This window comes from Monopterus albus, unplaced genomic scaffold (assembly GCF_001952655.1).
Source record: "Monopterus albus unplaced genomic scaffold, M_albus_1.0 scaffold2.1, whole genome shotgun sequence".
NCBI lineage: Eukaryota > Metazoa > Chordata > Actinopteri > Synbranchiformes > Synbranchidae > Monopterus > Monopterus albus.
Window position 1 is genome coordinate 2,194,817 of NW_018127882.1, and position 27,345 is coordinate 2,222,161.

General features: G+C 40.0%; 1 protein-coding gene across 1 annotated transcript in view; it reads left to right on the top strand.

Annotated features, from left to right (window-relative positions):
* The window catches only part of LOC109955543 (teneurin-2-like), a 245,147-nt gene that overhangs the window by 76,548 nt on the left and 141,254 nt on the right, over positions 1-27,345 (top strand). The window contains 1 exon segment of the mRNA XM_020591803.1: positions 10,630-10,982. Within this exon segment, the coding sequence (XP_020447459.1) occupies positions 10,757-10,982 (226 nt within the window). The 5' untranslated portion in view covers positions 10,630-10,756.

A 27,345-nucleotide genomic window follows, 5' to 3' on the forward strand; every position in this document is an offset into this window, starting at 1 on the left:
AAAAAATGAACTTAAATGATTTTAGCATATGGCTGCAATATAACAAAGAGTGAAAAATTTAAGGGGGTCTGAATACTTTCTGTACTCACTGTATAATGTCAAGCTGACACTATTGTTTTTCAGCTAGAAGCAAACACAGACACTTAAAGCTACAGTATGCAACTTTTTTCAAATAGTTTTGTTGTTGAAATATACTCCAGAGCTGTCAAAGCCTCCTGTGACCCAGAATCATTGAACAGCACTGGCAGCAGTGCAGAGATATTAGCTTCTAAAAGGTTTTGAGCGGGACTGACCTCTCTAACCAGTCAGAGAGTTTCAGTTATTTCTGCTTGATCGGTACGTTTTGTTGCATTCTCCTTTCTTGTAATTTCATAACGACAAATACTCTATCTGAAGAGCTGGGTAGAGCGTGGCGAAGCGTAGTGGAGCAGGGAGAGGGAGTGCTGGGTGGAGCAGCATGGAGTGATTTGGAGTATTGTGCTAGTGCTACCTTATATTTCACACTGTAGCTTTCAGTAGCACAAGACTTGGAAACAAATAAGTTGCAGGTGTGTGGATAAAAAAAAGGGAGGTTACATAAATTACCGATCAGGAAAGTCACTATGAACCTCTACTCACTGCAGACTCTTCACGGTGAAATGAATACAAATTAAATCAGGGGAAAATTGCTGAATGAAAATGAATTTCAAAAGAAGTTAAACAAATCTCATAAAGTCAGGAAATATGAAAAACCACCCCACAGCCAAAATCACACTGTATACATTAAATTTACAAAAATGGGGTAGTGAGAAAGGATGCTTGACATTTGTATTTAAAGTTGACAACAGATTTGTAGAGCAAGCTGCGTGAACTCAAAAACAGTCATAAAAATTGATGCTAGCTGTTTTACCTCCACAGGTAAAATAAAACATCGAAGAGTCAGTAGGATATCATATCTGGCCTTGTTGGCATGCTCCTGTACATACAGCAACAAGGCCAGGGAGATCTGTTTAAATTAAGTTCTGTTGGCAGGTGTTCGGTTGGATCCTAATCAGCTGATGATCAAACAATGGCAGATTGTGTGGCAGAAGCTGTGGCAATGGTCCATGTTGTACAAGATTTATACTAAAATGTACTAGAGAGATAAATATCTGTAAGGAGACCATATTAAACTGTCTGTTAGGCTATCTTTAGGACTCATTCAGGCCAAACAACTTGCAAGTGCTACCAAAAATGACTAAAAATGCTTCCAATAATGTTATCATGTTTAGTGCCCACCTACTGCTATTTGCACTTGGTTAAGTTCCATATTATTGTGTCTGATTGAACTGAAAGTGTCTTAAAGGTTTTCCCAAGAAGAGACAGCCCAGCAAACCTGGTAAATGTGTGAAAGTAGCCAGAAAATAAACTGAGCCCACTTGTCAATATTATTACATGGTACATTTGCTAAACGGGCTCACAGTTACTTAAAGATTAAACTGTAAAAATTAGCATTAACAGTTTCTGCGTTATTTATTTGCCGAATTGAGAAGAAAGAATTAAACTGTGATTGAAATTGTGTGAAGAAGAGAAAATGAAAAGAAGCTTCTAGTAATCTGTGGCATCTGCCTGAAATGGGGCCAGGTTTTGTTGAGAGACTCAAATGTTCTCTAAATTTAGAGCATATTCTCATGGTGCAGCAGAGACTGCTGTGGAGGTGAGGGCTCTTTAATGCAGAACTATACTGAACACATGTTGATTTGTTAGTGCCTTATTTTTTATGTATGCTGCAACGAGTCTGTGGACTCCTGGCATCCACTGCTATAGTGTAAACCAGTCTACTCCTTTGTTTAACCAACAGTGTAAAATGTATGAAATCACCCAGGTTTGTTTAGTTGTTCTGATTATACCCTCCCCACTGTTTCCATGTCTCATTCCCATAGCTCATTCTCATGTTGTCCGTCATTTCTCCCATGAGTTTCTGAGCTATATGTAATTACCTAGTTTGCTTGCACCTTGGCTCTAACTGCCTGTCTTGTCACAACCAGCTTGTGTTCACCGGAACTGTGTGCGCGCATTAACAAATATGGGTGTGACAGGGAAAAGCTAAGCAACAGTGTGTTTCTCAGCACATGCGTGCTTCACCCTGAGCCCACTCTGGCAGACGGAGAAAGACAGAAAGGGGGACCTTGTCATTTCTAATCCCTTTGTTTTGAGTCAGATTAGAGCTTTGTGGGGCGTTTGCGAGGCCTGCAGAATGTGGATTTAAGGATTAGTCTAATAAACAGAGGCTCTGTGGCACTCTGCAGCCCAGTGTGGAGATTATACAGGCACCGAGAGCAAGGAAGGGAGAGAGACGGATTGCTGCCCCCCAACCCCCACCCCTCATTTGCATCCTGACAAATGAGAGGAGGAGAAAATGGAAGGTGGATGAGGTTTCTTCACTGTTCCTGGCAACTTTCATCTATTTCATCCCCTGCACAAACCACGAACCACAGTTGAGTCACATATGCAGACCTTGGGTTATGTAGCTCTTATCCCATACTCTTGTATAACCTTAATACTACTTCATAATTATTGCATTCAGGCTGGCTGATCACAGGAGATATTTCTCATTGAAATACAATGCTAAGCAAAGTGCAAATACACAGAACAAGCATTTATTATAACTCAGAAGACTAAGAGGAAAATAACTGTTAGTCCACTAAAAATCGTATCATCTCTAGACTGCTTTCAAACATGTCCTCACACAAACACTAAAATTATAGATTCTCGGATTTGTCTTTGCATTTTATCCAGTCTGGTATGAAAATCACCTTGCAGAGATTTGAAACCTGGTAGAACTAGGTTCAATTTCAGAAGATAAATCTTGTTTTATTTTTGTAAGTGACCTTATTGTACTGTAGCAGTGCAGAGGAAAGGTAGCCCAATTTACCACTGACTTATTGTGTGCTCACCTGCTAATGAGGGGGCTCCGAAATCTGAGATATGAGGGCTCACTGCGCACTGCATCACTGCGGTATCGCTGCATTTGCAGGCTAAGTTGTATGGTAGGACATATTAACAATCAAACCCCAACCGCATGAAAAATATCAACTGAATTTGAAAGCTTTTCGGAAGCAATTATTATTTTCGTATTATTATTGTTTGAAAGTTGATTTAAGAAATGACTTCAGTGCATCAATATTGCAACATTGTGAATGACAAATAGTGACTGAGGTGGAGGACATCATGACCGATCACACTTAATAAGCAAGTGGGGTTTTTTTTCCCTGTTTAGCTCAAAGAGGTGTTGGAGTTAATGGGGTGAGGTTTGTGGGAAAGACTGATGAAATGTTTCCTGTTCTGCACGCCCCTCAGCTGTTGGCTCACAGACAATCTTGGATCCAAAATGGACCACAGTTTCCAGTTGAACTGGAGCCATGCAAGCAGCCCCAGTCGTCCATTTTGCCTTGAGTGGAGGCTACATGTATGTATGCATTTGTGCGTGTGTCTGTCTTTGCATGCGTGTGTGCACTTTCAATGCCACCCTGAGATCCAAGACATGATTAATGACTCTTCATGGTGAGGAGGCTCTCAGTCAGAGCCCTGTCCAAAGCGCACACAAGGCAGACTTGTGTATGTTATGTGGATATATATGAGAGGCTCTTTAGGCCGTAATTCATACTTTGTCACACAGACACAACTATACTCTTACACACACACTACTATGTCCTCTTACATGTACAGTCATACTCATATTCTGTCATACACACATCATAATCTTACACACACACTAACTACTATGCTATGTTTGATAGTGTATGTGAAAGAGTTTGATTGAAATGGAACTGACTTTGATTGTCAGTTCCTGATTGGCTTATCTTTGTACAGGAGGGCTTTGGCCCGCCTTTCCAATCATGAGGAGAACTTGGAGTAATTGGGAATCGTGCAAATGGTTGATATAGATACAATGCTCGTTTAATTGATGATCAGGACCTCATTTCACCCATGCAGCGGAAACAAAGAGACCTCCAGTCAGCTAAGCTTGCTAAGGGTTCTCTAACACCCAACACTTCCACCTGCGGCCGGGTCTCAACTATTAATGTGCCAGAATTAAAAAAATAAATCCCTGGATGGCCACGGACAGTTTGGTGCTGGTCTGCAGGATGTGCCTCTATGTGGTGCTGACACACTGAGCTCATGCAAAGGTAAGTTAGTCTTAGCTGAGGTTATGAGTTCAGTATTATCATCAGGACACTTGTCAGGGAGCATGAATTTAGTAAACGGCCTCTCATATGGATACCTACAGGAATATTTATATATGCTAATACATGTTAATACAACTGTGTATCCACATGCATGCAGGAAGTAATTGTGATGCCTAGCCCTCGCCCTCACAGTGAAGTTTTGCCGAGTCTTTGTCGACCCACAACCGCTTTTTTTTTCTACGTACAGTATCTTAAATTTGTAATCCAACAGTGTATTGTCCATATAATGAGATATTTGTTGAAAAAGCTGTTCATTATGATACATTGTTAAACTAATTGCATCGCATTCAGTATGGACCCTCAGAAAATATTCCATGGTGAGAAAAATCAAATTAAACATAAGGATAATAAGGATTAACACTTCTCGATATGATATTGAGTGTAAACTGCTCTTTGGCGAAATCTGAACATGTAATTCGATGGTCTGATGTTGCTTTTGTTTGGACCTTGGGTAGGGTGCTCTTCCTGAAATCAAGATGCACACAGCTTTTTTACTGATGTGTAACTGAGTAGAAGTCGTATACAAGGACATCTACACGCCGCTCGATCCCCCATCCAGTCTTTTGTTTCTCTGTCACTCTGTGTCTTCCTCTTTTTGTCTTTGTGAACAAACTGTGTAAACAACTTAATTTGAGCAGCAGCACAAAAACAGCAGAAAATTGAAGCCAAACACTTTATAGCCACAATTTTGTCTTTTGTGATAACAGGGCCTTGTGTTTTCAATTGGCCATCTTTTGCTATTCAAATTACTTAAAAAAAAAAAAGTGAGAAAGAAAAGGACTCCAAAGGAACAACTTCATCTGCTGTTGACAAAGAGTGCTAGAAGAGTGGATGAATTTTCTGATGGAAATGCTCCATGCTGTGTTTTATCAGGCTTTTAGCTGCCAGTCTTGTTGGCTGATTGTTACTTTTGGTTTGGTTACAATTGAATTAAATGAGCCAGGTAATGGCTGCTTAACAGTCTCGTCTAGTCCAGTGATACGAACAATACAGTGAAGAGGATTAACAGAACAAATGAAAAATATTTAAAGGTTGAATGTTAATGATAATCAGTGTTTTTTTTAAATGAGTGAAGATATTTCTGACAAAAATGGAACATAAAAAATATATGCACTAATAAATATAATATTTTTATGCTTTAGAATCTTTATTGGACAAAATTACTTTTGTAGATGTAACCTCAGTCTTTCGAGATGATTGATGATGATGATGATAATGGTTTTTAGTTGCAAAACAAAAAAACAAATACAGTACAAGTATTCAAAACCTGTGAACTGTGTATTTGTATGATTTTATCTAGACACGCCACTCACAAGACCCCATTTTTGAATAGCTGACCTAAAGGTTCGGAGAATAACCAGCTCCGAATGCAAGCCGATCAAATTAAAAGTCTTCACTTAAATGAACTGTTTTAAACTAAATATTTTAAAGAAACAGGAGGTGTGTAGCCATGGATTCAATGAGTTATGTTGTGGCAACATGAGCCCTGTTAAAGCCTATATTTGTTTACAATTTGGGAAATTAAGTGCACTAAATTCAACATCAGCACTTGCTGTTTGCTATGTAGTATAAGATGTACTGCAATTATCGCTGCAAGATACTCGGGTATCTTTTTTTCTACAATTTCTCAAGTGAGTTGATGAATCTTTATTTGGACATTTGAGATAATGAGATCCTCTGAAAATGTAAGTTGCACTGGTTCTAAAATGTGTATCACGTCTCTGTATTCTGATTTGACTGAATTATGACAGGCAGTCAGGCACTAAAGGGTTTAAAGTCACCTGCCTTATTTGATTCCACTGTTGATCATGTTGACAAGCAGCCCAAACCACAATAACCAACCTCCCATTATTTTTACAACAACTGAATGCAAACTCTGAAACAAGGTCCTGATTTGTGAAAGGACTTGACACTGATCTTGACACTTTGGTCTGAGAACTGATGTTTTTAAGATGTTTTTGGTACAAAATGTATTGGGTATTGATATTACATAACTGGATACACAGAACAATTAGCTCATTGAGCTGATTTGGTTCGGGGAACAGTGTGAGCATTTTGAAATGTAGCGAGTACCTCTCAGCTTCTTTCACTTGTCAAAAAAGCTCTCTGAGGAAAAATGACTGGAGACTCCTATGCTAGATCATAAAAATAAGTCAATAAATGTCAGGATAGTTTGTGTCTTATACAGAGGGTGAACATGCCCTGTGTGCGCACGCTCCCATTTGCCTTCCACAGTGTGATGACAAGCATCTAATACTCACACACCACCGCCATCCTTATTTGTTTGACAAATGAGAGCAGCGGCTTTATAGAATCTCTGCAGCTAATTGTCTTTGGGTATCCAGCCAATGTGCATGTAACCATTACAAATGCATTCAAATAATATGGTCAGTTGTGGTCAGCATGTTCCCAGTTCACAGTCTCTGCAGCATTCTGTTTGAGGCATGATGTGATAAAATACTAAATATCCCAGGCAGTTTCAAACTGTAAATAGACTAATGATTCCCATTGCTATAACACTGCTGACCCATGGCTTTTTAGGAAGCAGTTTGCTGGTGTGACAGTATAGTTTTTTTTTTTTTTTTTTTTTGAAGTATTTTTTTTAATTGGGGACAGACTGAATTAGTCACATCAGCAAGAATTCCACAAACCTTCTGCAGGGAAAGCTTAAGCTTGTTTACAGTTTTAATTCGGTTAAACATGTATTGTGACAGAATGTGTCAGATGCATTTTGATTGTGACAGGTTTAAAAAAATTAGCTACTTCCCCCCATGTGTAAGCATGTAATTACACATCCTTGTGATGGTAAGAAAAGAGTTTCTTAAAATAACTTTATCTCTATTGAAAGTCTTGTCTATGTTAACACAAATGCCTTATTTTTTGAGGTTCACCACGTTGAATTGGGAAACCATCTTCTTTGATGCTCACCAATCCACTGATGTCATTAGCTTCCTATTAACTGGGTGTGATTTGTGGTTAACATGGATTTGCATTGTCATTCTCTGTATTTTTTTTTTTTTTTTTTTTTTTTTTTTCCCACTCCTTTTTTTGGAGTGACATCTTCTGTTCCAAACTTCACCTCTGTAATTTTGAAAATGAATTCTCCACCGTCCCTGTCGTCTCCCAATTACATTTCTCATTCTGCCCGGATTTCATGGCCACGTCACGGTCACACACGTCTCTTTTCTCCTTCATCTAACCACCCCTTCTCGCCTGTCAAGGAAACGCATTTACTTGCAGGCCTCTGTGGGTGTTTGCACAGTTTTGTTTTCATGTGTCAGTTTCCCTGTCTGGACATTTGTAAATGAATATGCATGTACCTGTGCATCTGACTGGTTGCATACCATGAAATTGTGGTATGAGATCAGTAATAATGACAATAAGTTATTATACTTCTAATAAATGAGAGCATCTTCCTCTGTGTGATGATCAGGGGCTGTTGGGCTGCTGTCACTGGAGTAATTACCAAAGAAAAGTTTGGCGTGTGTATGTGTACAAAGGTGTGTGCGCTTCAGTGACCTTGAGGTAAACACCTGTGTGGGTGGAACGTCATTGATATGCACTCCAGATCTCCTGATTGACCCCCTCAGCTTTCACTTTATCCATCTCTGTATCATTATGTGTCTTTTCTCCTCCTCCTACTCAACTAACACAACAACTACAAATTGCCCCAGTCCTTTTGTTGTAACTAGCAACACACACACACACACACATGCACCTGTTACTTAAAGATTATGTATTGACTTCTGTGTACATAAATCCAGCTATATTCTCTTACAAAGTTTGAGACTTTGTTTCAAGGAATAGTTTTAACATTTTGGAAAAATTGCTTGTTTGAGCCATGAGGCGATTAGTCTAGCTTAGCATAGAGTCTGTGATCAGGAGTTATGTGCTGAATGTTTGTTGTTGTTTTTTGGAATAACAGAGGAATTGCCCATTCAACATGTCTTCATGTTTAAAAAAAAATGCAACATGTTCTTGGGATTTTACTTTACTTTCTTAGAGAAACGAGCAACATTTGCTGTTAGAAAATTTTAGTTAAAAGAAACTCTCATGACCTAAACAAATAGTCTTTTAGCATATATAAAGTTATTAGCCTGCAAATTAACTAACTAACTAGAACACCAATCAAAATGTACAAGTACACGGCGCTTTATCTTCATTTGATTTCCATGGTATTTAGGAAATTTACTGTAATGTAACTCATTTCTGCAATATGAAACTTCCCTGCTTTCTTTATGGGCAATGTTTATTGATGACAGCTGAAAGCAGAGGCCTCAAATAAACACCTACATTAGAGTATTGTACCCAGCCATCCATGTTTTTACTTCTGGATTTTTGTGATTACATGGAAATTGCCAGGCAGCACTACAGGTGGAGTTGCTGCGCGGGGCAGATGAAGTGTTGTTCATCAAGAAAATGTTACAGCACTTACAGTACCTACATGCAATTTATTAATTCATGAACTTTGTACTGTAGCCGCTGGTAGGCACTTTTATTTTTACTATAGAGAGTGCCAGGCTAAATGTTTGCTCTTGCTTCCAGTCTTTATGCTAAGCTAGGATATTTACTGTATGCTCTTAAACGCACATACATGAGACTGGTTTTAATGTTCTCATCTAACGTGTTTAGAAAGTAAATAAGGTTATTTCCCAACATTAGAACTAATTGTGAAAGACAGTCATAACCCTAAACTCTATCATAAGACATACATACAGCTGCTACACCCGCCCACAAAGCCTTGTCTGTGATTGCCAATTGTTTACATAATGCCAGCCAGAATGTTCCCACATGTCTCGAGCCTGTATCCCACTCTATTTCCTCATTCTCCATTCAAGGTACAAACACATTAAGGTTGAACTCATAATGGCCAGTGTGATGAATGCCGAAGCATAATGAGCTCTTTATGAGACTTAATACCTACTGTTAATCAATGGACATAGCAGGGCACTTTTCAATACCACCTTCTAAGCATTTTAAAATGAGCCCTCATTGAATAGATTGACTCACATTTTGTGTCCTTCTCTCTTTCTCCTTTTTTATTCTCACTCAGTCCCAGCATGCAATTAGCTACGTCACACATTGTGAATCATATGACACCTGGTCTTGCTCACTCTGATATTGATAAATGCTGTCCCGGTGGAGAAATATTTTGATGGAAATGCAATGCTGCACTGTAATGCGTTTGGGGGATCAGTCTTTGCATAGCCTGAAGCAACAGAAACTTGCATGACCTATTTATTACCATAAATATCCCATACAGGCAGCTGCTGGAAGTGTTCCTGTCAATTACTGCTGGTTGCTGTATTGTTGTACTTTGATCTTTAGCTGCTAATGTAAAGCACTGCTCAAGGCTGTTGCACTAGTATCATAATAATTTAGAATCTGTATTCACAAGTATAAAACTTAAGTAGAATAAAAGTGGTTTGGGTGTGATGCAGTAGAAATTGACAGATCATGCATTAACGCAGATGAGGTGGTGTCGTGATGTACACGTTTAGTTCTCTTTACAAGTTGTATTACAAGCTGTGTCAAGTTCAGGTAGCGCCGTTGTCTCAGCACAGGTGGCTCCATACTGCATTTGTGCATGGTTATAAGGTTCTGGGTGTGTGTGTGTGTGTGGGTGCGTGTGTGTGTGTGTGTGTGTGTGTGTGTGTGTGTGTGTGTGTGTGTGTGTGTGTGTGTGTGTGTGTGTGTGTGTGTGTGTGTGTGTGTGTGTGTGTGTGTGTGTGTGTGTGTGTGCGTGTCTGCATCTGGGTGTGTTTGATTATCCCTTATGGCCTCTAAGGGAGCAGGATTCATTCTCACTCTGATAATGAGAGAGAGACTAGCAATGCCCTCAAGTCATTTCTCCTTTTCTTCCATCTTTCCTGTTGCATCCGACTGCTTTTCTTTCTTTCTCGCCCTTTACCTTTTTCTAGTCTAGATAATCCATTTCTCTCTTCCTATCATTCTGTCTTTCCTCTCAGCTTTCCGCCCACTTTGTTTTTTGTGGGATCCCTCGTCCTTCCTGTCATCGTTTTCCCTTTGTATGTCTGTATCCATGCATCACAGACATCAGTTTAGGATGACTGGTCCATGTTTGAGTCGCTCTCAGTTATTATGTCATAGATTTAAATGCTGGCTGACCATTTTTCATCAGCCCGGTCGATGGTTGGCTATCTCTGTGGACCACAACATTGGCAGCTCTGTTTCTCCCTACAATAGCCTTACTTATCCTGCATCAATACTCCGATGTGTTATATATTTGCCTGGTTGCTCGAATGTCCATTTGCTGTGCTCACTCTTACCTAACTTTCCCCGTAGATTCTCTGGGGAGTGCAAAGCAAGAGTGAGTCACAGCAGTGTATCCATTAATTTTATACCAACCTTTCACAGTCTTTTCATTCCCTCCATCTCTCTCCCTTTGCCTGTTTTCCAGGTGACTGAAGTGGAGACTGACATTACGGAGGCCCGCTAAGAGGCCCCTCCATCTCCGCCCAACCACCGCCACCACCTCCTCCTCCTTTTCCTTTACTTTGAGATTTCCTCCCTGTATCCCCACCGGCATGGATCTGAAAGACCGTAGGCACCGCTCTCTGACCAGGGGACGCTGCTCTAAAGAATCCCAGTTTAACACCTCCTCCTTGGACACAGATGAGTGTCGTGTGCCTACCCAGAAGTCCTACAGCTCCAGCGAGACACTAAAGGCCTTTGACCATGAGCAGAGGCTGCACTATGGCAGTTGTGTCACTGACCTGGTTCACCACGAGGCAGATGAGTACCCCAGGCAAGGTGGGTCTGTGATGTCTGTCTTCATACAGTTGTAGTGGGCTTGATCCATACACTGCTGGATTGGAGATGCTACATAAAAAAACAAGTACATTTTTTGGCCTGAAAGAAATTGTTTTCTTTATGCCTTATATTTACTATACAAATATGACCATGGTGTTAACCTTTTCATCTAATTGGTGCCAAGTAAATGAACACATTTCCCAACATTTTAATTTGCATAAAGCATTAAGCATATTAATGTTGAGCATTAAAAAGATATTTTGCACAATTTTAAAAATGATTTTATGAGATGAACATTGTACCAGGGTTGTAAAATAGCTATTAGATGTAACAGAGACTGAAGTTGCCAATTGCAGCTGAAAAGCAAAACTCAAGGATGTTTTCTGTCAAAATGTTATCAATTATTTCTGCTCTCAGTTCAGCTCCAGTAGGCAAGTCATTCTCCTGTCCAGCATGTATGGTTAGCATAATACTTTTAGATCCTTTCCAATCTTAGTTGATTCACAAGAGCCACATTGTTGCATACATAAATGTTTTCCAGCTGTACAGTATATTTCTTTTACCCCTGCCATGTTCCTTACGAGGCTTCTGTAGCAAGCTGCTAATGTAATCAGATGGTGAAAATGCTGCACTTCGCAGCAGAGGACCAAAGCAGACCTTTAGCACTGGCAACCCTGTCATAATGAACTTCTGTATCCCCCGGTGAGCAAGTTAGCCGATAGGCCGATAGGTCATCTCTAAAGGGTTGGGCCTGTTCTCATAGGCATGTCTTTAAACTCTGTGTGTGTGTGTCTTTGTATTTGTGTGTGTATGTACATTTGTGTATTGCAGAGGGACATGAAACAGGCAATATTGATCCATGGCTGGTGAAAAGAGCCAGACTCAATGGGATTGATCTGTGCTAAGCTCTGTTTTCTCTACATGGGCACAGACAGGAGAGAAAGAGAACCAAGAGCAATTCAACACTACAGTGCCCAACACTAACATCCCCCTGAGACACACACACATGTATGTGTGTGTGTATATATATATATGTGTGTGTGTGAGGGGGAGAGCCCTAGATAATATTGAGACATCTTCACTACAGCTTGAAAGATAGACCAGCTGTCAAGGTTTCATGTTTGATTGTGCGTGGTTTCAACAATGAACAATGATTAAAAAAAATCCATCTATCTAAGTAGTAATCAGTAGTAATAAGAGGAAAGTGCGTAATGGTACTGGGAACAGCATACCTTGTTTTACGAAGACAAAGGTAACGATAGAAAATGGAGGACTGAGTGGCAGGATGGATGAAAGACTGGAAGTCAGTGGTGTGTGCTGTTTGGACACACTTCACTTCTGCACTGATCTGACCTCACAGCAGAAGATAGCTGGTCGATACCACAGTCCTCTCAGCCTATCAGCTCCCTCGAAAGCCCAGAGCCACAGATGCATCGTGGGAAGTGTGGCCACAGGAGACCAACAGTGTTGCAGCACCATATGGACTGTGACACCATGGGAGGAGGAGTAATGCTGGAAGGAGGAAGAAAGAAAAGGAGTTAGAGTGAGAAAGACAGACAGAGAGAGGCAGCAGATAAATAATCTTCTACAAATTTCCATCTTTTTATAACTAGTTCGTGATTGAAACAATGTGTCCTTCTGAACAGCTTGTAGTTTAGAGGCAAGATGGTACCATAAAAGTAGAAACTTCACCGTTTACTACAAAAATTTAACTAAATTCAGATAATGTGTTATTTTATTGAATATTCAACAAGCGGTCTGAACGGGAGGTTTGATACAAACAGGTGGCAAATGAAAGGAAAAAACCAAAGTATCTCGGTAAGGTGTTGGGCCACCAGAACAGTTTCAATGCACCTTGGCATTGACTCTCCAAGTCTTTGAACTCTGTTGGAAGAATGGTGTTCATCCCTGCGGTAGATACTTCCCCATGTGGTGTTTTGATGATGGTGGTGGAGACGCTGTCTAACACTCCGCTCCAAAATCTCCCGTAAGTTTTCAACTGGGTCGAGACCTGGTGACTGTGAAGGCCGCAACATCTGATTCACATAATTTTCATACTTGGCAAACCATTCAGTGACCCCTTGCGTGTTACGGCTGGGGGCACTGTCATCATGGAAGAGACCACTCATTTATTCAGGTTTTAATTTGTCGTCCATCTATATCTGAACTGACCCACAATATCAGTAATTCATGCGCTGATGGAGTTGCACTGGAAAATATGATTAACTTTGATTAATTTATAATGATGTTGTTCTTTTGGTCGGGGAGCCATCGTGGCATTTCTGCTTCTTGATAAGAAGTTTGGAGGTCATCCGAAGCTATTCTCAGAATAAGTTTGCTTAAATGGTGATGTGTAGCACAACCAATTCACAGTTCTCTGGTTGTGTTAATGCATATTGACTTGCCCTTACAGCTGTCATTATATTCATGTGTGAGACAAAAAGGTGTGAGTCATGCACAGGTGGGACTGGAGCACCTAGCGAGCATGTGCATTTGCAGTATGCGCGCACATACTGTATATCCACACAAATGGATATAAGAGCTTACTGACCAACCTGCAGTAGCTGAAGACATATCCTGATAATTTTAGGGTTTCTTTATCCTGCTCACAAAAATGCTGTTTAGAACCAAGCGCATGAATTTACTATGCTATTTTTGTAATTCTGAAAAATCATTTGCATTGTATTATTCAGTGCAAATTATTATAAGTATAGCATATGTCCTCAGGACGTCTTCTGTGTAAGCCCAAGGATCTCAGGGTGTGATACTTTGTGGAAAAACTCAGCCACAAACACTTTTAGTCAGTTTTGTTACAAACAGGTTTGTAATTGGTGTAGTTCAGTTGTGCCTACCACATAAACAGCTTAAACAAATACTGCCTTTCATTCTGTATAGCTAGATGTGCACAGCAGTTGTGTTATACCCCGCTGCAGCTCTAGCCTCACTCCATAGATATCACTGACTTCTAAAGTAACTTAACTGCACATCATTATGCATGAAAGCTGGAATGTCAATGTTTCCTGAAGCATAAATTCAACTTAAAAAGGAACATCGTGTCCCTTTGGAACCATATTTGGAGTCTTTTAGGGGTGCTGTATATTTGTGTTTAGTGACTCTATGCCTCCCAGGCAAGAAATAGTTTCTGTAGACTTACCTCACAGTCCATTAGGAAACTGTTTGCTGCTTTTAAAGGAGTTGAAAGGAGTTGATATTACTGACCTTTATTTTAAGCTTGCCCAAAGTGTACATACTGATAATATATTCCTCCTACACCCAAAGTTCTCCTCCTGATCCAACAATTTAGAATTTGTTGGACAAGTTTGTGTTTGCATTTCCACTTACATCCAGTTAAATAATAATAATCGGCACATCATCTTTCCACATAGATGCCAAGCTATTTCATGCATTCATTAAAATAGCAGCAGGAAATTGTGACAAGTATAGATGAACAATGGCAATGAACAATGCAGTGTTATCTGATTATCTGGCAACCACTGAATGAAGTTGATAAAAAATTACTAGTGTCTTTTACAATGTATTGCTGTCTAATGTTGATCCCTTTTTCATGGATGCAGTTTATTTTTGAATCTTTGAACACTAGCTGTCCCATATGGCTCAGACAACAGACCCCCTGCTTTCATTGGATCTCAGCTCCACTGTTTCCTCATTACACACTTAATACCTTGTCTCTTGGAAAAGCACAGCCAAATTCTTTCCTCGGCATAACGCGCAGCAACTTGGAAAGCTTATTACAAGTGTTAACCTTTTAACACCACAAAGCAACATTTCTGAAATCATCAGTGATCCCAGTAAAGTACAAGCCTTGTTCACATACTGTACAGTATAACCAGGCATATCAGGCCCATTTGTTGGCTTTATTTTACACATATACTTGTTCTTGTCATATTTCTTCATTGGATTTATTTGGGTTAAACTGGATGCTAAAGTGCTAAAAATATAATCTTGTGACAAAAGCGTAAGCTCTAATATGCCACTGTGAGCGGTGAACTGAGCCATACTTCCCCGTACTCTTTCTGCAGCCTCTTTGTTTGTCTGCTGTCTTTCACCTCTCTGTCTCTGTGATCTTTCAACCCATATTGTACATCTTCTGGTCTTTCTCCCAGTCTTTCTATGCAGCTCCTATTCAGCGCATCCCAGGGGTGTGTCATCCCTGCTGGTCCACCTCTAGACAGCAGGCATTATCACAGCCACTGCAGTCTCCAGAGGCTTTGGCCTTTCCTTTTATAAGGATCTAAATGAGCCCCTCTGCATTCTCCTCTGCTGCTTTGCCCCCAGGGCTGGAAACCACTCAGACAATCCACCACCCACCTGCCTGCCTTACTGCCTGGACAACACTAAACATCATCTGCTGTCCCTGACTTTGGGCGCCACTTTCTGATGGTCTATCTTTCCATCTCTCACTTTGTTTCTTACTTTCTTTTATGTTCTCTTTTGCTGTTTTGTCACACCTTTCATGCCTGATTTCTTTTTCATATTCTTTTTCTTTCAAAAAATTTAGTGGTCATATCACACATTTGTTATGTCAAGGCACTCTCTATGGCTTTGAGAACAAGACACTGCATGTCTTTTTGTTCAATTTCACACAAGCTTTGCCCTCTTTCTGGGCTCTATAGGCCTGACCTCTCATTTTCACAGGCACACTGAAATGTGCATGTACTGTAGTATGGGCTGATATAATCAGAATAAGCCCATTCAAACTGGTAATGGCCATGTTTACCTCATACTACATTCCCTTTTCTCCATCGACAAACGACTACTGTAGCCAAGGACTGTGTTGTCCAAGAACTCTGCCAAGCTCTGCCACTCGCATACTGGATTGATTTTCTCCAATGTTTGTATTCAAGACCAAATGGCAAGGAAAATCATGCACCGCTGAGTGGCCAGGATGAAGCTTTATGCTACAGAAGCATCTTCTGCTTCCTCTGTCTTCTTCATTCTTTGGTTAAAAAAGACCAAGTAGAATTGTTTGCTAGAACCACTGCAGCAGCAGATTTGCACAATGTGCCCTCTTCAGCGACATTCAGGAGCTAACCCTAACCCTCTAGAGATGGCAGTCTCCTGTGTGACAGCCAGGTATATTCAAGTTAAGCCTGATAATATGATCGCGATCGGTACACAGTGCATGCCGGTGAGTTTTCAGTTCGATTTGACGCTGCTTGTTCTGATGTAACACATACATAGGCAACATTATTCTCACAGCTCAGGTGATGAATGTAAATGCCCGGTCCTCACCTTCTAAGAACTGATCGGTTCAGATGCTGGATCAACAACACGACATTTTACAGAATTGTATCATTTCTTGTTTAAGTCGAGAGATTTCGATTGTATTAGTTGGCTTTTTGCACTGTAGGGTTTTATTTGGTAAACAGAATAATGCGTGGTTATCAGTCAGAGAAAATGAATACACAGATTATATTACAGATGGATCTTATAGACTGCACACAGTCTGTGATAGTTCAACTCTATAATATTAACATCTCATTCTTCAAGTAGGCTGTTAAGCAACATAAAAACCTTTGGTAATCAGGATAACAAGATTCTTAAAATAACATCGGTACAGAGGTGAAGCTGTGGCAGTCTGAGTATCTGTCACATCAATGAAGAATTGAGTGTTATGTCTATCAGTTAATGTTATTAAATCAAGCCTGATCTGCTCATATAAAGCATCGTGACTGCTATACATGAGAATTATAGCCTGTCTACACGTTCATGTAAATTATTTGAGTAATATGGAGATTAAACCATAAACACAGATCAGCATTTCACTACTCTCCCTTCCTTACAGCAGAAAAACATTAAAACAGCCGCTGATTACAAACTGAAAAGTTGAGTTTGATGGTATAAAATTGGAGTCCGATATACAGTTATGGGATGTGAGTGTTTCTGTGACTTGTCCTATGCAGCCTGTAAAGGCTGATGGAGAGCTCCTACACAGTCCGTCTTGACAGCAGCTTTTCGTTAGCACCTCCTGCTGCCATTGCCTGTTCTTGTTCTCTTTCCAAGTGAAATGCAGTGCATCCCAAATGAGCACAGTGTTTAAAGAATCCTCTCTGGTAGCATGAGAAGAACCTGCATGGCAAGGATATAAATTTATCAAGCCGTTGACCATCACACTGTTGAGCAAGAAGTATGTGTTAACAATACCTCTGCAGGCCTAATTCCATTAGGAGAGTAGTTTACCAGTTTAGCATTGCACTCCCATAACGCTGTCAGACTCATGATGATCAAAATTGCTGCAGCAGAACGATTCCCCATGAATGGTAGAATAACTGGTGGAGTTCCCCTTTAAGACAACTGTGTGAGGCACACAGGTAATGCAGCAGTAGCATTCCTACCCCCTGCTACAGAGACCCAGTGTCCTGGTAGTGGTGCCTCTGGCCATTACAGCAAGATATGCAAGGGCCTTCAGCTTCAAGCACAACTGGCTGTTTTTGCTGGTGAGAAGCCAGTGAGGGTCCTTGTTCTTGTCTCTTCGCTAGAAACTTCTGCTTGGTTGCTGCACAGTGGTGGGTTGAATTAGGGAGATTGCATGTACCCACCACATGTTGCACCCCCTGGTGAAGCTTATTACTCACAGTGGCTGGTGACACCATGTGACACAGAAGTAGAACATGTCTGTTTACAGCTCCCCACAGGCCAACAGTATGGCTGACTGTGACGAGGATTTTAGTGTATAGCGAAGTGGACGTTAAAAATTGGGAGAAAACAAGTGCAAAAAAAGAAAAGAAAAGACAGAATGTGTGTTTGCAATGTTCTGTATGCCTGTGTGTCCATGCATTCCACTGAGCTATAGTCAACCTGGACTGCTGATGATCAAGGAGAGAACAAAGCAGCTGCATGCTATTAAAAATGAATGGCAGGGAAATTAAATACAATCCTTCCCCTCTTCTGCCGATTCCTCTTTATCTTTGTCTTCTCACTGGCATTCTGCACCTCTGCCAGCTGCTGTAACTCAAAAGCATCCCGTAGCTGCAGCCATAGAGCAAAGGAGTCGCTGAAGAATATCCTGGGGTCTACTCTCTTCCACTCCTTCAGCCCTCAACGCACTCTCACTCACCCATCCCCATATATACTCCCCACATGAGCAGGAAACTGCTTATGTGGGTTTGTATCGGTGGCCTTTCAAATCCAAGGGGGTCTTTAAATGGTGACTTAACATAAAGTAACATCTGGTCCAGCATTTGGCACTCAGAGACAAACTCAAGCTCCTGTACAAACTGGACCAGTTTATAGACTGAAATTGGCTCTCTTCCCTGTGTCATGCATATGACTATAAACTGAGCAAGAGTGATTAATAGGTGTCTAAAGGATGAAAGAGAAAGACTGGCTCTAAGTATCGGTCTATCAGAAACTGATGTGCCCTTGGGATTCACTCTAAAACATTATCCATGTAACTGAGTATTCACCTCAGCTTAGTTTGTCATATCCTGCCTGTGCTATGAAAGTAAAAATGCTAGCTATTAGCAGTGACAATGGCACAGGTGCACACACACACACGCAAACACTGGGTAACAAATGAGACAAATAATACGATGAGGCCGGGGAGATGCATGCTGAAGGTGCCAGCTATGTATTTAGCACCAATGCTGGCTCTTACTTGCACACATACACACACACACACACACACACACTTGCAAATACTGGGTAACAAACAAGACAATTAATTGACAGAGTCTGGGGAAATGCATGCTGACATCTGCAGTTTTCTTAGAATAAAAATCATTTATCAGACAATGTTGTGTGGGTTTTGTGAGAGTTGAGGTAATCTATGTTTACTATGTAATGGCCCTCTCTGACTCTGTTTTGGCAGCTTTTGATAAATGAGGCAGATTGTAAATGTCACTGTTATCAAGTGGGGTTTTTTTATTTTGTTGTTTTTTCTTTCTCAGCCAAGTGACTTGCTTCTTGGGCTGTAATTAAACAGGTTCCACATTCACATGATTTAAATGTGTGTGCATGTGTTTGTGTGTTTGGATGTATTTCTTATGTATTTATTATGCACATCTACTGTATGTCCGTTTGGACACTGGTTCTGGCCTTGCTTTAGTCACAAAATTCTACCAAATGACTTTCCAGGTGATGTTGCTGCATTGTTTTGTGAGCACTTTAAGTTGCTATTGAATAAATGAATTAAACTGTTTAATTAAATTATTAGAGTGAGACAGGTTTTGATAAAAAAATAAATAAAATAATTTGACAATCCCAATGAAAAACTGGTGCAGGGTGCGTGGTGCTATTGGGCCACGCAGGTACTTTTGTGTCCCCAGGTCAGATCCATGAGTGGTCCTGTGTTTTCTCATGCATTGCTATCTCTTACAGTACCTGTTTCAAAATGATCACAAGGAGTCTCCAGTGGCAGATATTTGGAAAATAAGAGATGCAGGATAATTTTTTTTTTAAATGACAAATTACAAATCAAAAAAGAATTACATTAATTACAAAATTACATTTTGACAGGTCTCTCATGTCTCATTTCCATTACATTATTCATACATGCATTAGCCACTCATCACTTAGCAAAGACATTCACTGCATCTAATGTATCAGTATTCCTGAATGATTACTGCAAACAATCCATATACTGTATATCTGGGCAGTGCACACTCCCTATTGCCTTACTGCATGGTCATTTTATTTGATTACGAATAGTAGAGAGTCTGTACTTATTCATAGGCTGGGGTTTACATTTTCTAACTCTCAACACTAACTATGAATATTTAAATACACATTTTTTGTGACCTATGCCTGACTGACAGTAAGCTGTTGCTATAACAGACTAGTGAAGTCTGAAGTGTTAGGTATCCTGTGCCTGAAAAGAGCTGCAGTTTATGCTGCATTAGTTTTACAGCTTTCCTGAAATGTTGATGTAAGTGAAGTATTCACCAGGTATAAGCCACACTGAAGCTTGTCTCTAACTCTGGCCTCCTGTTCGTGGATGAGAGGTGTTTCACAGCTTAGCGCTGCCCCTCTCAGTGACAAGACCTCCTCAAGAGTGCATGGTGTCATGTCATGTCCTGTCATGTCCTGTCCAGCCCAGACTGCTGTCCTCTGGGCAGGAGTAGAACTAAGCCACCGATGGATGACATTTGTCACACCTATGTTGGCCTCCTCATTAGGAGGTGCAAGGGGCCCTGTGGTTGAGACAGGGGCAAAAAGAACGGATGGCATCTGGGACATGTGGGAAGTGTTTGACCATGACACTCCTATTTCAGCATATCTGTTAGGTTGTTACTGCACTGCTAATGGTGGTGTTAATGACATGCCACATGCTATGGGGCATTTATGCGTGTGTGCACATACGTATGTGTGGATTTTTGTTAATTAACACCAAGCCATACAAGGTTGACTGTTGGTCCGTCATGTCATCCTGTCATGACGTGTCAGTTACATAGGAAAGGTAATGTCAACATATCTCAGCTAGTGCCACTCATTCACTATGAACAGGGAGCCAAGAGATGGAAATTTGGCCATTTAACAAAACAATATATACATCCACATTCAACATGAGCTTGAAACACTTATTTCTGTCATTCTTTTCAAAAGCAAAATGGTAATTTTTGATTTCATATATATCTACTAACCTTACCCAGACTCTTTAAATTGCCCTTTAAGAAGAATGCTAATCTTAGAAGTAATAATATATGTACACATGCTTTGTTTAATTATTACAGCAAAATGCATGTTTAGTTTCCAGATGTCAAGATGAAGCTTTTAAATCTTGACAATATCAAATGCTACAAACCACTTTGTTTTTAACAAACAGGAGTCAAAAACTAATTTTTTTTTGTGAGGGCTGAGTCATTTTATTAATGGTCATAAGGGCAATGACTGAGATAAGATATCAATTCAAATGCAGAAGAAAGACATACAGTAGAAACCTAACATCCACATGAGCACAGAGCTGTGCATCATAAAGAACTGTCTGCAGATGCTTTGAACAACCTACTGTACCTGCCAAAGACCTTGATGAGTAGTCACACCAAATACTGACTTAATCAAGGGTTTTTCTGTTGATGCACTTTGAATTTAATTGATAAATTAAAAGTATTTTATGGAAATATTTGTCAAAGCATCTTCACTTAAATTTTTAGTGCCTAAATCTTGATAGCACTGTAGTTCCTAGCTCTATCACCAGACAAGAATATTGATGCTGAGATTCTTGCAGAACATTCATTCCCATGCAATTCTCCGCTTTCATCCCAGAACTGCCCTTAGAGTTGCCAGTGTTGTAGTTGAGTCACTAAACCTCTAGTCTGGGTTGAGTCTTGAGTCCCCAGTGTTCGAGTCCAAGTCAAGTCCAAGTTGCCAAAGAATAATCAGTCGAGTCCCCGTTACCTGAAAATTGAGTCTGAGTTGAGTTCCTGTTATCCGAGCCCGAGGCATCAAGGTCTACATTAAACACAAATGACACAGCTGTCGCTATTTAAAAAGATTTACTTACTGTGTGTGACACAATAGCCAAACAAATGCACTCATAAGCACGCACACACACATACACACTACCTAGAATTGAACAGTGTGACTGTCAGTGTCACTATCTTATGCCAAATGATTGTGGCCTATAAATGATTGAGTCCCCATCTCCAACTTCTGAATCCAAATGCAGTCAGTGCTTGGGTCCAAGTTCATGTCCAAGTCATCAGTGTTCAAAGAGTCACGAGTCCTGAAAATCAGGACTCGTAATACTTCAAAACTGAGCAGTACACCCAGAACTGACAGCATAACTGATGTATATGAAGAAAAAATGACATGTAATTGTTAGGGTGAAAGATATACAGTATGTGATAAGATTACACATACAATTATATTGCACTATGCCCAAAATATAGTAAGTGATTTTTATTAGATCATAACAAAAATGGACACTGCCTGGACATACTGAAACTTGGAGTCCCGTACTGTCTATGTGCATGTTTGTGTTTTCTGTGTATTTTGCCATCTGCTAGTAAATGTAGTAAATGTAGATCTTACAGATAAAACACACTGGAAGCGAGACGTGAGTCCTTGTCAGAACAGCTGCCTATCTGACAACAGGACAGCATCGGGACAAAGGGTCTTTATCAGGCTGACCAACAAGACGTGTATTGGATAAAAATGGTTTTCATGTAAGATCATCAGGGAGAAATCGCGTTTTTATGCAGCCTATGGATTTAGACTGCATTGGTTTTCCCTGGCTAGAAAGTGAAAGTGAAACTCAAGCAGCCTAACAGATTCCAGTAGAAGCAAAAAACAAGAGGATTTGTGTGATTTAAACAGCTAACTGTGAAGATTACATTTCACTGAATGCAGCAGAAGGGGAAATAGACATGAAGTGTAAAAAAAACGCAAGGGTTCTAAGGGAGACGCCTATCTCAGATTCAGTGTGGATTGACTCATTTGATATAATGGAATTCTATCTGCAGCCTGACAAAACACTTAGTGTGTTTAGTGGTTATAGTGAAAACACTGTTAACTGATAAGTAAGAATCATATTGCTCAAATGCATCGATACGTTTATTGCATCATGTGTTTTCTTACAACAAACGGGCATGATCAGCCCCTGATTATGTCGCATATGTCATGCACATCTTGGTAGTAGCATTGAACACTTTGGTGAAAGGTGCATGCAGCTTTGCACATCTGATCACAAATGAATTGACAGTCTCCTCCAGGTTAGAGTACTGCTTTTAGGCTGAGATGTTGTTTGCATTTGCTTTCACTAATTACATGCATGCTTGTTATTGAGCATTAATGTTGTATCAGTATACTTAATGCCAAGTTCAAAGTACAATTTAGTGGGCAGATCCATAGAACAAGCTGTAAACAGAAAACTGGCATACTGTCACATTAATTAGGCTGTTATGACAAACTCACTGTTTTCAAATCCTTATACAGAGAAAAATTAGCATTCACATAATTAACTTTTTTCCCTGGCTCTTAAGCTGCTATAAACCCAAAGCAGTAAAACTGTGATGTATTAAATAAATAAATAAACAAATAAACACATTTTAAAAAGTTTAAAAACACTAACATGCTCCTAAGTAGAACTTTGTATTTGGTTGGGATGTGCATTTCAAACTAAAATGCAACAGTTATTGGAAGATTATGACCCTGGATAAGTTTATATATCAATTGTTGAGATGATTTAAATTTTCCCTGTGTGAACACTGGCACCACCCTGATTCCCAAACAGTGTTGGAGAATACATGTAAGCAAATAGGTAAATCGTCTACATGTTGCAGTAGTAGTATTTTCATAATGATTCAAATAGTTAAATTCCATTTTAATGATTTGGGGCCATACAAGAAAATTATTTTTTTCTTTGTTTACAACAAAAATATTCTTTGTAATTTTGTACTTGTGAAAGGCCCAGATGGGATTACGGTAATAGGTCTCATGGGTATTCCAGGAAGCTGGACTGTCAACTCACCTGTGAAAATAGTTTTAATGTCTTGAATCTGACCTTGTAAAACTAAATTTGAATGAATTAGGTGCCAGTTACTCATAAGTATTCATTATTGCTATTTGTTAACAAGTGATCAGAGAGGTTGTTGCATGGTGTTTCAGAAGTTACCCGGGCAGTAATCCTGCTTGGTGTATCACCCCCATCTGGACAGTGGTTTCTAGAAGGCAGGTGTCTGACATTCCTTACACTTCCCAGTGACTGGAACAAGTAGGCACCTTTTGCAATAAACTCAGCTGAGTAGCATCTTTCCTCTTATGTGACCCCCCTGCTGCAGTTCAACTTCTTCCAGCATGAGCACAATTGGTAGTTCGCAAGTAGCTTCCCCAACACCGTCTCCATATCCCTACTATTCAAAGGAGACCTTACATCCTATGTTTACACTAAATGTTGGCATTGGATTTTAGTTGAACTGCATAATCATCCATTAAGAACACAGTGATGCTGGGCTGGCATTTGCATGTATAACCGGAGAGCTTGACTTAAAGATGAAGAAAAAAACCATTGTGTATGTAAAAAAAACCTATCATACCAAAGATGGTTCCTCTTAAAGCAAATTTGTGATTTGTGATATTGGGCTAAACAAATAAAATAAATAAATCAGCCTGATCTCATTATAAACATCTGTAGTGGTTGAGTTCATTAGCGTTCACACTTCTGATATGTTTACATATGCACCCATGCAGCATGCACTTCATTTTATACACTACTTCACCCCATCACCATGGAAACCCTGATTTGTGAAGATGTTTATTAGTACTCTCTACTGATGCCATGTATGTGTGTTGAAGTAATAATAGTATGCGTGATAATAGGAGCTGCACAACAACTAGCTCCATTCTCACTCCTTCACAGATAGCAGTCACCTTGAACCTTGACCCCTGTAAAACACATATTCAGGTCAAAGCCAAACTACTCATCTTACTACTACTCAGGTCCTTTCATTATACTCAAAATGTTGGCATATTATTCAGGTACACGGTACTGCTCCTTCTGTCTACTTCTGTCTCCATTTTTGTCTCTCTGTCACTCTCCTGCAGAAACTGTTTACCATGACTGAGAAATTCATCATTCTTCACCACCTCATCTCATGATCCCCTTTTCTGTGATCAGCTCACCTCACTCTCTGTCTCTCCCTATTTTGTTTTTTACCCCCTTATCAACTTAAGAGAAGGTACATTTTTCTCCCCTTCACAAAGCAGCAGTCTGTGTGAGCCAAACTGTAGATCAGTTTTCATTGCTTTGACACAAAATAAATTCAACAGCCATGTCTTTCAAAATTCATGAATTCATGAATTTCCAGCACTTGTCTCTGGACTGTATTTATAACCCATTTTGCATATGTTTACATACTCATTTTCATTTTCTAATTTCATTACTATACTATAAAAAGAGGGGAAGATGCTGAAAGAGGTAATTTGCATAAACATGGGCAGAGATAGACAAGTGTCTGATAGAGTAAGAACGGTGACCGCGAGGGTGTGTGCAAGGAGTACGGGTGTGTGATGGGACACGAGACAGTTGAGAGGAAAACCATTTATACTGCAGCCTCCGATGGGCTTAGAGCTATTATTATTCATATCTGCAGTTTGGTAGTGTTTATATACATAGTTTTTATATGGCAGAAAAGGGATTATAGCAGTTTAATTTTTGTGTGTGCACATATTTTGGTGGAAAAAACAAAATTAAAAGGCATTGAAGCACACCGCAACATTTCTGATCTATTATTGTTTAGTGCAGACTGTATAGTACTTTTACCATCCATGTGATAATATTATCTATCCATCATCTATCCATCTATCTCAATACCAAGATAATTCTCATACTCCCTCCTGTGCTGGGAGCAGACTTTGCTACTGTTATAGTAAAAATGAAATATTTTGGGAGTTTTAAAGCATTTTGAATGTTGTATTCTGTTGTGCCATTTCACATGCACAAAGAATTAATCCATCCATTTTCCTCCGCTTATCCGGGACCGGGTCGCGGGGGCAGCAGTCTAAGCAAAGATGCCCAGACTTCTCTCTCTCCAGACACTTCCTCCAGCTCCTCCGGGGGACTGCCGAGGCGTTCCCAGGCCAGCCGAGAGACATAGTCCCTCCAGCGTGTCCTGGGTCTTCCTCGGGGCCTCCTCCCGGTGCACAAAGAATTAAATAAATAAAATAGTGAAGTCAACAATGAGAAATGTGTGTAATCAGTTAAAGAATGTAATGTTATGTTCCCCACCGTCTCCTTTGCTGGTCTTTATTTTCTAAAAGCACTCTTAGCAGCTAAATGATTTTTTAAAAACATTTCGCTTTGCACTGAGCGACTAGAAGAGACAGTGTGACAGATTATGTGAGGCACAGTAGAGCAATTGTATTTGGGATTTGATCCCAAGGGAGCAGGAATATGTCACTCCTGAAAGTTGGGCCCTAACTGCTGTATTGTCTCTGCTGTATTTTCAGACTCTCCTACTTCTTTTTCCGGTAAAACATCTCTTCACTTAAGCTTTTTATATATGTATATTTTATTGCTTTATGATTCACCAGAAAGAAAACAAAAAAGAGAAGTTCATTTTCTTCAGGGATACTAAAGTGCAGTTGCAGATGAATTTTGAATTGGATGCAAATGAAAATGGAAAGTATTAAGAAATGACACATTTGGCTGTTATTAGCCATAAATTCTAACATTTTCTTAGCTGTGACAAAGAAAATAAGGCTTTTACTGTTATTAACAGTAATTTCAGCTATTTGAAGGGATTGCTGGGGAACCTGCCGTGCACAGTTGCATTTGCTTCCTGATTTTGATGCATTCTCCCTCCAGAAGCAAATCAGTTCACTAGTCGAGCACTTCAGGGCAAATCAGAACTTGTTCTGAACTGGCGCTCCCCCCAAAGCTCAAAATGGCATGTCCGAGGGTGGCCTGCGCAGTAAACTACTGGATCCGGGAAAAGCAACATAATTGCAGGCATTGGAGCCCACAGGTTCTGCCTGCTTTACATTCTTTACAGAATTCCATGATGGGGTGAAGCAAAGTCAAACAGCCTAATGCAGAGTCCTGCTGTCTATACTTTGCCTGTCAAACTGCTAACAAGCGCAAATGATTTTTTAATGATAGGCCCCTATATCCCGCAAAGCTGTCTGCTCACAAACAATCTCACACACACACACACACACACTACACTCTCACACACATCCATAATGACTTTTATCAGAGGAATTACATTTGATTTAATGGATCACTGCAAACGCCATTCCCACTCATACTATTGTATACAAGTTCCGACAAAACATTTCTTTTTCCCCCGTCACCAATTTTTCTGAGACACAACATGTGGTGGATGAATGCTCCAAATGATGATGTATCTCACATGCAGGAAACTAAAGTCCATACTAAGCAAAGAAACAAGTGAAACTGGGGCTTCAACCAGGCTGTGTTAAGAATGATTGGGCTTTGTAAATCAGTACAAATATGTTCGAGTCATTATGTAGCTTGTAGTTTGTTGACTGCGCTGGTGAATGCAGATTATTCCAGGTGCCGCTGAGACAAATGATAAACTGTACGACCCAGGAAGTCCAGTTGGAGTAATAGATCCATGGGTTTGAAGGCTTTTAAGATGGCAGAGCACTACATGGTGATTTATAATATCCCAGAACTTTGTCATTTTATTGTTCCTTATGAGTAGTAGGACAGCAGAACATTCATATTACAAGGTATCAAAGGAATGTGCACCTGCACGTGCTTGATTAGTTGCAATATATGATGTGCCAGCCGAGCCTCGTTCAGTGCTTTTTTGAAGGAAAGCCATATGTTCTGTTTTTTTAAACCAGAACCTCTGTGTCCCTACTGCATCAGTCATTTCAGCAAGTGTTTCAAAGTGACTATTTTGTTGTTCAGGTGGCAAAGCCCTCCAATGGTCAT